This window comes from Aspergillus mulundensis (genome assembly GCF_003369625.1).
Source record: "Aspergillus mulundensis strain DSM 5745 chromosome Unknown scaffold_1, whole genome shotgun sequence".
In the NCBI taxonomy this organism is placed as follows: Eukaryota; Fungi; Ascomycota; class Eurotiomycetes; order Eurotiales; family Aspergillaceae; genus Aspergillus; species Aspergillus mulundensis.
Genome location: NW_020797889.1, coordinates 3,685,211 through 3,696,403, shown reverse-complemented (window position 1 = coordinate 3,696,403; position 11,193 = coordinate 3,685,211). Strand labels below are relative to the sequence as shown.

The 11,193-nt window shown below is 51.5% G+C and overlaps 4 protein-coding genes across 4 annotated transcripts; all 4 read left to right on the top strand.

Moving 5' to 3' along the window:
* Positions 1 to 1,338: 1,338 nt before the first annotated feature.
* DSM5745_02634 (uncharacterized protein) lies at positions 1,339 to 1,911 on the top strand (the record flags this gene model as incomplete). Its single annotated transcript, XM_026744650.1, has 3 exons — positions 1,339 to 1,483; positions 1,542 to 1,664; positions 1,724 to 1,911. The coding sequence occupies 3 exons, from the start codon at positions 1,339 to 1,341 to the stop codon at positions 1,909 to 1,911; spliced, it is 456 nt and encodes a 151-aa protein (XP_026607813.1).
* Positions 1,912 to 2,164: 253 nt separating this feature from the next.
* On the top strand, positions 2,165 to 2,960 carry DSM5745_02633 (uncharacterized protein; the record flags this gene model as incomplete). Its single annotated transcript, XM_026744649.1, has 2 exons — positions 2,165 to 2,294; positions 2,377 to 2,960. The coding sequence occupies 2 exons, from the start codon at positions 2,165 to 2,167 to the stop codon at positions 2,958 to 2,960; spliced, it is 714 nt and encodes a 237-aa protein (XP_026607812.1).
* A 1,679-nt stretch (positions 2,961 to 4,639) lies between these two features.
* Positions 4,640 to 4,945, top strand: DSM5745_02632 (uncharacterized protein; the record flags this gene model as incomplete). The annotated part of the gene is made up of 1 exon (XM_026744648.1): positions 4,640 to 4,945. The coding sequence occupies one exon, from the start codon at positions 4,640 to 4,642 to the stop codon at positions 4,943 to 4,945; it is 306 nt and encodes a 101-aa protein (XP_026607811.1).
* A 1,509-nt stretch (positions 4,946 to 6,454) lies between these two features.
* On the top strand, positions 6,455 to 6,893 carry DSM5745_02631 (uncharacterized protein; the record flags this gene model as incomplete). Its single annotated transcript, XM_026744647.1, has 3 exons — positions 6,455 to 6,668; positions 6,721 to 6,832; positions 6,890 to 6,893. The coding sequence occupies 3 exons, from the start codon at positions 6,455 to 6,457 to the stop codon at positions 6,891 to 6,893; spliced, it is 330 nt and encodes a 109-aa protein (XP_026607810.1).
* Positions 6,894 to 11,193: the final 4,300 nt, after the last annotated feature.

The window sequence follows — 11,193 nt, the reverse complement described above, 5'->3', positions numbered from 1 at the left end:
GAACATGGAGTTCAGGCTGGGACCATACAGCTTTAAGGGTCGTGAGTCCCTGATCGTCATATTGGATATCACTGCAACCAGGCCTCGGATCTGTAGCGGACGCGAACTGACTATGCGTCGCCTGTAGCCGACTCTGTTCCCACTACAGGCTATTCACCTGGTATTATACTGTTGGCCCGCCGGCTCAAAATATCTGAGACTGCTCTTCCTTGTCGTGACCATTCCGCTGTCACATTCCTCATCTCTTTCTCTACTAAAGCTTCCTCAGGCTGGTCTCTTCCATGGAGCCGATTCTCAGAGTATACGTGGGGACAGTCGTTATCGATGTGCGCTGTCTGCTGATAGACAATCTGAATCACATACTCAAGACCTCAATGTTCGTGGTCAACAATTGGAACAAGACAGCGCGCTTTCAATCTCACAAAGACAAGAACAAGCGCACATCAAATGCCTCTGGAGTGTTTATAACAGGCAAAGGTGTGTAGTGATGTCGATCTTTACATACACCTGGGGCTCTTCTACGCTATGCCCGCTTTTGCAATGCTACGCCGCATACAAAGCCCTTTCCTCCTGGATTGCCTCTGCTCGCCTTTCTTCTCCTGAACGCAAAGCGAGCGATGCTCTTCATCTTGCCTACCTATATAGGGAAGGCTGTACCGGGAAACCAGCTAGCCCGGTTCTGCCATAATGATGTACAGAAGCAGATCCTGTCCTGTAAAGGGAGGCCTGTGCGAATCACACATGGCAGTATCGATGACAGAAAAACCAGGTAGCATCGTGCTTCGTACACCAATGCCCTTCTGATCGCTTCCTCGGGGTTGCAGTGAGCCAACCATGCAGGCGCTGATGTATCCACCTTCCTGGTGCACTTCCTCAGCCAAGCACAATCCAAACGACGTGGCAGGTCAAAGCAATCGCTGAGTACAACGGTGGGATTGGCGTCATCCAAACCAACGAGCACGATGATTTAGACCGGTGGACGCTCAACATGGAATGGGCTATGGACTCCAGCCGGTTGCAACCCCAACAACCGCCTGCCCCAGCACTTAACCGCCTTTTTTCCGATCCTGTGGCTAAGAAACGAATTGACCAAGGAATGTATGTTGCCACACTCCGATACATGCACGACGTGTGCAAGGAACAGGTCATGCGTACCGCGTGCGCAGAGCCAAAACCCTAGGATGGTGGGTCCCCTCCAGGGCTGTATGCGCGGTAACAGGGTCCCAGCAAGCCAGACCAATGGCATCCAGCATGTGTTTCATATGCCGTCTTCCATGCACATCAGCACCAGAAACTCGAACATATCTAACGCCTGGAAGGAGAGCGGGCACCCGAGCAATGTCCGTGGCAATCGACTTTGTTAGGGCTTGGCCGAATAACCCTATCTCAACCACGGACGCTAGGGACCGAACTGTCAAATGTCGGAACGGGCACCTGGAGAACATGACGATCGATAAGCTTGCCACTGCAGACGGAGTGCTCGGTCTATGGATGGTATTGATTGTTAGGATGGATAGTGCTAAAGCCTGCACGTTACTCAGTCTGGCCTGGCGTGTATTCCAAGAAGGCCGACGCAAATACCATCAAGCCTGAGGACATTCAACAAGAAGAGCCCAAGGCAGTCCAGCAGTCTGAAGTCACTCAAGTCTGGTTTAACCTGATAAGTATCTGAACCTTCTTTTAACTTCCCTCAACTCACTAACCCTTCGTCGCCATGGCCCAGTGCTGATCCGCAGCAGCGGCAACCGGAGGTTGCTGTCGAAGGTTACCGCTGCTGCGGATCAGCAAGTCCTGACCGAACTCTACGCCAGTCTACAAGAGGTTCGAAACGATCGGGATAGCCTTCGAGTGCAGTTGCATAACACCCGCCAGCTTCTTGCTGTGCATACCGCAATGATGACACCAGAGTAAACAAGTCTGGGAATAGCTATCCTGACTTGTTGAACCCAACTGAGGCTTTGACGCACTGCTCCTCTCAATCAACAACTTGTTGTGCCATCCAGGACGCTTGCCTCCTCGAAATAAAATAATCATGACCTCATGCGAAATCATGATGTCAGGCCTCGGAAAGAGGTCGGATCATCCATGGATGCTCGTTTCTACTACCTGTTCAGTCACCATCCGGGAGATCCCATTCCAGTCATGTCAAGTGCCAAAGAGCCAAATGCCCAGGACAAAGCCTCCGGAGCGCACAAAGACCTCACAATTCTCTACGAACATTGGCTGTCCATACAAACCCAACGTGTATGGCATCCCCACGGACGGGAGAGTGTTCTACTTGGGCATCAAGAAGGGTCTGTCCGCATGTCTGAGCCCTGATCTGGTATATATATGACCAAGCCCTCCCAAGCTGATGTGGTTTGGCGTGATTTACAGGCTATCCTTCGGCAGGCAACGACGTCGTCTTCGTCCGCATCCTGTCCCTGGAGACAAACACCGGCATCGACTTCCTCGAGCTCCCCCGGTTCAGCTATATGAATCTCATGCAGGAGGTCTACCATTACCAAGAGAAGTCGATTGTTTGGGTCAATTCACCCGGACAACAGCTCATCATATCCGCTCTCCTAAATTTATGCAACCTCGACCATAAGCTGTATCATGCCGACCTTACCTCGGAACAGCGAGCTGCTCTCGTCAAAGAGTTCAACGAGACCGACCAAGACTCGACACCATGGGCTGCAGGCTGCGACATTGCTCCTACCAGTTATGTTACCACCATGTCCGTCTTTGTTCCAGATTCCTTCTTATGGGTGGAGGCGGTGCTGGGGCAGCATGCGAAGGTGTGGCCGACCAGTGACTTTGCCGAGCTCCTCCAGACACCCAATAACACAACAGTCTTCTTTAACTATCCATTTGGCCCCGGCCCCGGCCCCGGCCCCCGCGGTTGCCCTCGCTCCTCTGCCGCTGAATCTTTATCAGCCTCGTTGCGTGCCGTGCCTTGTTACTGCGGCTTGTTATAACGACAGACGCGCCGCTGCGGACGTCGCGACTAAGGCGCTCACATGCAACCGTGTGGGGGGTGGGAAGTGCCAACACTGTCGCAACAGCAAGAGGGCACTCAAATTTTGCAAGGCTGTTGACGTTGCCCTAGTCGGCGACGAGCTGCGAGATGTCCTCAATGCTGTTAATGCCGTGCGTGTGGGAGCCGGCGGTCCGCGCGTTCGGCCTTTAATACGGTCCTATATTGCAGCAGGACCACGGTCAAGCAATCTAGTAACACTGGATCCAAAAGTTCGGCCACAGCGCCTGTCCGCACCGCTCCATTTGGGAAGCTGGGCCGACGAGATGGATTCTGTGCCTGCGCAGACCATACGCCCATGATCGAAGAGGAATTTGCCAATACCATTCTGTCCACGTCTACTGCGAGTGAGCACGGCGGTGAGACACCTGCGATCCAGTCGGGTTGGTGGACTGTCCACTAACCTGCTGACCGTGACCCGTCTGAAGGAAATGGCAAGGTCCACAGGTGCAGATGAGCTTTCGTGCATGCAGCCTTCCAGAGATGACATGATACTCAACCAGAAGATTAGCAAGGACAGACCGTCACCCCTTGGCTCCCCCAGAACAAGCGCAGCACGAGCAATTTAGAGAGATACCTACCTGGCGCCCGTGCGAAGGCACGTACGTTGGTGCGGCTTCGCCAGTGCAACCCGGATAGCCACACGCGCCGGGGCGAAACCACCGCAAGGCCATGAGTGTTAAGAGTGCAATGCCATCTTCTCCAAAAGCGCTAGTGGAAACCCTCCGTTCGCGGAGTGCATCTCTGGGGGAATAGGTTAGAGATGCAATAACTGCGTGTATTGCTTGGTGCCTTGTTCCCTTGCATAGGACTTGGTCCAGCCCGCGCACTGTCAGCTTCCAAGGTTAAGAAGCGTGGATGGCCACCTAGTATCGCCGGCAAAGCTTCTAGTTTTAGGGGTTGTTTGCTGGGTCCGTGGGTGGTGGTTTTCGCTGGGTTTGCTTTAGTTCTTCCAGGTCTGCGAAAAGTTTTTATTTTATTTTCTTTTCCGTTTTGCACAAGGACTGGGTTTCGTCTCCTTTGCCTCCTTTGCGAGCTTTGGGCACTCAGGTGGTCCTTTTGGCACGGGAAAGACTGCCTCACTGTCCTTCTGGGGGCTCTTAGTGCTGCTTGTGGCCTTGGAGTCTTATTGACAGCGTCTTCCAATACTGCGGCTGATTGGAACTTGTCTGTCAATTTCATCGAACACCTTGACAAGCCCCCGGATATCAAGTTATCGTTGGGACAGTTTATACGCTTTCCAGCGTTCTCTACCCAGTATACCCCCCTTAGAGAAGAGAGTGCCAACCGCAACGCCCAGGTAGGCGGTAGTCAAGGCGGGCGACTCAGGATCTCTGATCTTTGACCGCGCTGGCCTGGTTCTGGTACGCTATTCGGGGAGCCGATACCTAGGTAGAACCTACTCTGTCCCAACTTGAAACATTATTCCAGGTCTTTCAATCCCAACAGAACACTTGGCTCATGGCTGCCTAACTACTTGTTATGGGCGTCAACTGATGACGGGGTCTTGCTGTGGGTGTCCAGTACTTCTACCCTACCTAACCTGCTTTCGACTGTCGTGATCAACTTGATAGCTCAAAGATCACCGGTTTCTTCGCTCTACCTGCCGGCTGTCCGGAGATGCCACGCTGGCAATCGATGTCCACACCCGGAGTCAAAATCGGCCGCCTTAATCCTGCAAAAGGCCTGAAACTCACCAAGGAACTCAAGGAGGGTTTCTGGATCTGGGGAAACACAGAAGTTTTGCTGCGTTGGCAAAATGGCGCCCCGTTTTACAACGTCCGAGCCCAGGGATCCTCGAACACCAAGGTTAATTCGTCAGACATCTTGCTATACGATGATTCCCTTGACGAGCTCAAGCGCCTGATCTTGCTGAAGGAGCTCGCGGAGGGCCACCTGAAGAACCCAAACTTGCCGGGATATTGATAGATATCCGCGTCAGTGACGATCTCACCTACTATGCTTGCCTGTCTGTTCTTCCAGGCCAAGAAGCCCAAGAAGAAGCGGCCACATGCCACAGCCAAAGTGGGAAGATGCAGTGCAACATGTTTATTCTATCCATACTGCAGCAGATACTCGACTCCGATCCGCTTCTATACCTCATACAAACCGTCCTAAAAGGCAAGCGGGAGATCTTTGCCATTCCCCAGAATGTGAAGATCGTCCAGACGGAAGCTGCTGCCGGAGTATCAACCACCATCAGCAATCGCGGCATTTCAGTTACATTTGCTATTGGGGACGGGACAGGGCTGGTGTTCCAGCCGACACTAGCAACAGAGCATGAGAATGGATGATGTCGAATACCTAAGTATCCAAAGTATGCCCGTCTTAAGGATGAAGACCGACACGAGACGTTCCAGCAGCTCGCTACTGTTGACTCTCAACGTTCTCGGTTCTTTCTATCCTACGTGTTGCAAGGCCACCAATAGTCTGCGCTGACAAACGGTGAGATAGGATTTCAATACCTTATCCAGCCTTAACCCTACACCGTGAATGAACAGACAACTGACCATGACGGAGCAACGCCCTCAGCCATCATGGCTAAGTGCAGAGAGGCACCGGCACCCGACACGGTAAAGCCGAGAAAGAAAAAGAAGGGAATTCTCTTATTCCTCACTTATTTCTGCAATTTTCTGCGCCTTGATTCTAATGGGAAGGTAAGACTGCCTCCCTTACAGACATCCCTACCCAGCGGTGTTCGCTAATTGCCCATGGTTGGGGCAGATCCAGAGGCATGACCTGCGCACCAACATGTCGGATCCATGGATGGCGAGAAAGAGATCATCCCGTCTCACTGCTTCACACGATTCTGTCCCAGGCTGCCGCGCTGTCTCCAGTCACGACTAAACCTATATCTAATAATAATATCAGCGAAGCTCCTGTTCCTGACTGGGTTCTTCCTTTAGAAGATGTTGGGGAATCATGAGGAAGACCTTATGAACTCGCGCTTTAAACCAATCACAGATACCCTGATAAGCATATGCAGCTCAATACACACATGCAAATAGGAAATACGGCAATTCTCCCAATCTACACAAGACCTTCATCCACCTCACGATCAGCTGCGGAATATCATCCATTAGATTGGTGAGACGGAGGTAGAAACCCTAACTCCAGCCTCTGGCCCAAGCCACGCCCAGCAATTCCAAGCCAACAACCTACAAAGCTTCAAGGAAGATTTTGCGACTGGGACCATCCACGTGGACTCGTTCAAGCAGTATCCGGGCCCAGTCAAGATTCCATTCTTGGTGTAAGAGCACCTATAGACGCTTTGTGTAAACTCCTAGAATGAGTAGGCTGGTCACGGGTCTCGCTAACGATGGTAGGGTAAACAATGGTAGAGTAATTTCCCGTTCCCCTTTCTGCTTTTATTTCCTTTTCATCTTCCATCCACATTAACATTTAAATTTTTTTTTTTTAAATTTCTTTTACAAAATGCCTTTTATCCTCGATGACCTCCCTCTCTCTGATAATGGAGAAGATCTTATAATCTTCTTCTTAGATAAAAAGGAGGACGAGGTCGATACTGGGGATAGCTGGCAAAGGGCCACGGAGGAGAAGGAGGAGGTGCTCGACATGGGCACCTTTGAATTCGGGGAGATGTATAACCATATACATCCCCCACCAGCCCCAGAGCAATTGGAAGATAGTAGGTACTACTAACTATTCCTTTGGTCATTGCTAACTCGCTTGTCTTTTAGGTGGCAGGCTATTACTCACTGGAAAGCAATCGCAAGTCAATATAAGGGATGGCTTTTGGGAACAAGCAGCGGCGTGCCCAGCAATGCCACCATACGCCACCACTCAGCATCTGTCTGCTTGCTTATTCAAGTGCAGCAAGGGCTGCTGATTAGATTTCCTGTTGAATAGCTAAAGGGATTCCCACGAGGCCGATCTTCTACATTATCAGGGCCAATCCAGGCTATATTTTGGAAAAGCTATACCAGTTATTCCGCCGCCACAATAACTCGAACCAACTGTGAAATCGTCCACGACCCTGCTCAAGTCCTGGGCTCCTCCAACAGCTGAGTAGCGTGGCTCGCGCAAAGGGGTTCGAATGGAATTTACAGCAATCACTGACGGAGGATTGCGCACGGAAATAACCCAATTGCTGTTGGGTATCGTGGAGGTTAAGCGGACGGGAATGAGGCAACTGTATGCAGGAAGGGCCAGAGGTCTCTGGATGGTACTACAGCACATACCTACCCTACCCTTCCGAGAATGCCTTTGTTCTACGACTCGCCAGCTTCCTCGCCCGTATGGCCTAGGAGTGTTGTGGAGGAGACACCTCCAGGGACATTAAAGAAGATCGCTTCCATTGCAATTCTCCCGACTACAATCCCGACTCATCCTGGACAATTGCTGCGACCCAACGCCTACTGGTCAAGCTGGCTCTCAACAATGGGATCAGATTCTGGAAGAAAAGGTTTGGACACATAGTCAACCTTCAAGGCCGAGTTCAAAAAGACAAGCTTTACCGCCATAACTGATGGCGGTTCAAGGACCAAGGCTAGCTAGCTTCTCCTGGGCATCTTCGAAGTCAAATCCCGTCTTCGATACAAGAATAAAGCCAAGATCATGATGCAGGAGGGGTCGGAGATGGCGACTTTGTGTGATATCGCTGCCGAGTCAAGAAGACTCTGGCCTTACACTTAGCTTTTGTGTCAGGCCTCGGAGTCTCCGACAATCTCTAAAAGCTTTGCCCTTATTCTCTGCTTAGCTTTCTCCCTTCGATCGCTTATTATTGCCATTCATCCAGGCTCTCGCCCACCACTGGTAAGGATTTTTATTGTCTTGCTTCTGGCGATCCTCGCTGACAAGGATATTATCCTTAGTTTAGTTATGTCTCAACCTGAGGACAACGGATTTGCGGTATAGATCCACTTGCTGGATCACCTTTTATTACCTTGGGACCCTTTTTCCAGGCTATCCTTTGGCGCATGTTTCTATGAATACTAGTAGTCAAGAGACTGGCCCTGCAGCTAGGCCAGCCTTGAACCAGTCCACCTGCAGTAATATTAGCAACGCCAAGAACACCTGCCAGTCTAGACATCGGAAGGCTATTTAGGTACTTAGTCCAGTCAGGGTGATATCAAGACCCAACGAACGCATGAGCCGGCTAGGACAAGGCCATCGCCGATCCTCCCGCCGCTCGCCGCGGCCTCAACCTCTGGGCGGGCCTCTCCGCAACCGAACGCGGGCGTCTGGGCGCAAGCTCGTTTCGTGGACCTCCCTGGGAATGCATTGCCTTGAATAAACAGGATCTGTGCTGCTGGCATTGATCAACTTTGGGCTAGAGACAGCCCCCAATGCTGTTCCGCTTTGCGGGACCTGTCATCGCTTGTTCCACGACATAACAGACCACCAGGTCACCTTCCATCCCGCGGACCAGCTCGCTCGGCGTGGCGAGTGATGTCAAGGTGCCCGGTGACGATGCAAAGACTGCAAGTGCTTGGACACGGGCAAGACAACACCGAGAGCTTGTACCTATCAATTGCTATCCTTTTCGCGTGCACTGCGGTCTTACCGCGGGTGCTGATGCCTTCTCGAAGACTTTAGGGTACATACCACACCGGACTCGAAACGCGTGACAGTACTTTCTTCAGACACATTGATGTGAACATTGAACGAGCACTAGTGAGGGGCGAGGGATGAACACGATCCGAGGATCCCTGTCCTAGACGATGAGGATCTGGAAAACTGCACCGAGATCCTGCCACGTGTGAGCTCTACAATGCCAACCAGTTAAGATTGCTCAAGGCATTCGTGAGGAGGTTGAGAAAGCGGCGGTGTCAGGGCACCTATCCTAGAAAATGCAGCTGAATGCAACACCCAGGCCGTCAAGGTTGTCTGCCGGCCCTGTCTATGGATGGTACCGGACCAGAGGAGAACAGCAACTCCTGGGACACATCCGGGCGTGTTGATCGAGAGGGAAATGAGGACGAGGAGGCCTGACCTCAGAAAAGGCAGACAAAGGCTACCTTGATCATGATGAGGCATTGGCCAATGCGTTGTCTGCTTCGTTGAGAGGGTAAGGCAGCAAGTAGGCAGGGCGCTGGCGGTAGCCCCTGGCCATGCCCTACCCCAGCCGGTAGGTCTACGTGAAGGTGGTCTCCTCCAACAAGTCCTTTCAGCGCCTGATGGCTAGAAATTGGGAGGATGTGATATAAGAGACAATGGCTGGTTCGAGGTTTATTACAAGGCTAAAATACTCTTCAGTAAGAAAAGGGTTCATCCTGCTTCTAAAGTAATTATATACTTCCCGCGTGAACTCCCTGGCTAGCAACCTACATTCTCACAGAATAATCCCAGGTGTCACGGTCATACTAGGGTTCCTAAGCTGCAAAAGGAGCTGGGAATCCAGGCTGGCCGAGAGCGACTCAACAGATCAAGGACTCGGGCTTGAATAAGGGCTCAAGCTCTTCTTCCTCACTTCCAAACTTGAACCAGCCTCTCACGCCCGATTATAACCCTGTCTCTCCCACTTTCGGGACTCCAGAGTCTGTTTCCAATGAAGAAGCCATTGTCGTAAGTGATCATGGCCCTCCCACCGGCAATCTAGATGGAACTCCAGACACTCCGATGCAATGGCCAATGTCTATGCCAGCAAGATTGGGCCTCGGATCTTGACCTTACATGATACAGCAAAGATATTGATGCAGGAGGGTTCTGAAATGGCGACCTGGTGGTTTGATTCCGGTGGTGAATGGATTTACTCTTACATTGCGTTTTTAATCGGTCGTTTTTCGGGGGAAGAACAGTGTCAGCTTGTGGAAAGACTGAAGCTCCCGAATCATCACCGATGGGCCTTATTGGAGTCCATGCCCGTGTAATGTTCCCAGGGAGAGGGACCGGGGGCTTGCGCAGCTTCCATCCCTCTTGCGCAGAACTTCACTATGCAGATATTTATGCTGCGTTGTTTCTCACAGAGCGACAGACAACGGCTCGAAAGGAAGCGGATGACAGAATAATGGCGAAGATTCGGGCAGCAAGAGCAACCCCACCTTGCATTATGCACAAGCAGCTATTGAAAGACAGCGCAGAGAGGGAGTGCCAGGTTGTTCTGGAGAGCCAGGCCGAGGCGCGGGATGCTGCTGCTCGGGCTTGAGGTCCAGATGGAAGCTGTCGAGAAGATCAGTCCTTCTACTGTCGGCAACATCAACTTCTAAAGAACATACCATATTCTCTATGGAATCAACAATCCGGCCGTGGCCAAAGAGAAGTCGCGCTTGGCGTCTCTTCGCAAACGTGGAAATCGCAAGTGTCGGCTCGAAAAATCGAAGAAGTGACGATGGGATCTTCACCGTGGCGAATTTCTAGAAGCGTAAAACGCACGCGGCTTGATAGTGCAGGGTTGTCTGCCCTCATCGGTGACAGACAGCCTGGAGAAGAACATTCGCTTGTCCGAACTCTACTCGCACATGGGAGTGAGATGCCTGCTATTCCTCCCAGTGGAGCCTGCCGCCAATTCAAGGGTGTGCGAAGGGCATAAGAAGAGAATTGAGCAGCACGCATACGCCATTCTTCTAGTCCAGGTACATGGAACAGGAGAATGGCTGAAAAGAGCGAAGGTTAGGGGATCGAGGACGGTTAGATACCGTCTGGCCGCTTTGGAGCATTTATACCAGGTTACTCGACATAAGATCACTGGCACGACCTCTGGGCCAGTGCACAAGCAGGGATCGATGACATGAGGAGCCAAAAGCTGAGAAATGAAAACGTAAACCACTGTTAAACAAACAACCAACCTTTAAAATGAAGGTGGCCACATTAAATTTTAAGTGACTGGGAGACCCTACCAAATTGAGAAGCGTGGTACATTTGAAGAAATGAAAGGGTGGACTTTGCATTCCTATGCAAAAGGCTAAGCACGGCCAGAGAAGCTTAGGAAAACGAATGAACCTCTTAACTAAACAGCATCCAAGTGTCCTATACTATGACAACAGGTCAGAACTGGCTGCAGCACACTGAGACTTAAAGCCTGGCCCAACATCGCCGTCAGGGTTCCCTAACCACCACTCGATGAGGTCCACAATCACAACGCCAGGCCAGTCATGAACCCTGGCCCGAGTCTTTTGCAGCCCTCGAGAACCTGGGAACAATCCATTGCACCGGATGTTCATTGACCTCTTACGTCTCCAGATCGGAGGCCGAACAGGCGGAGATTTTAAATC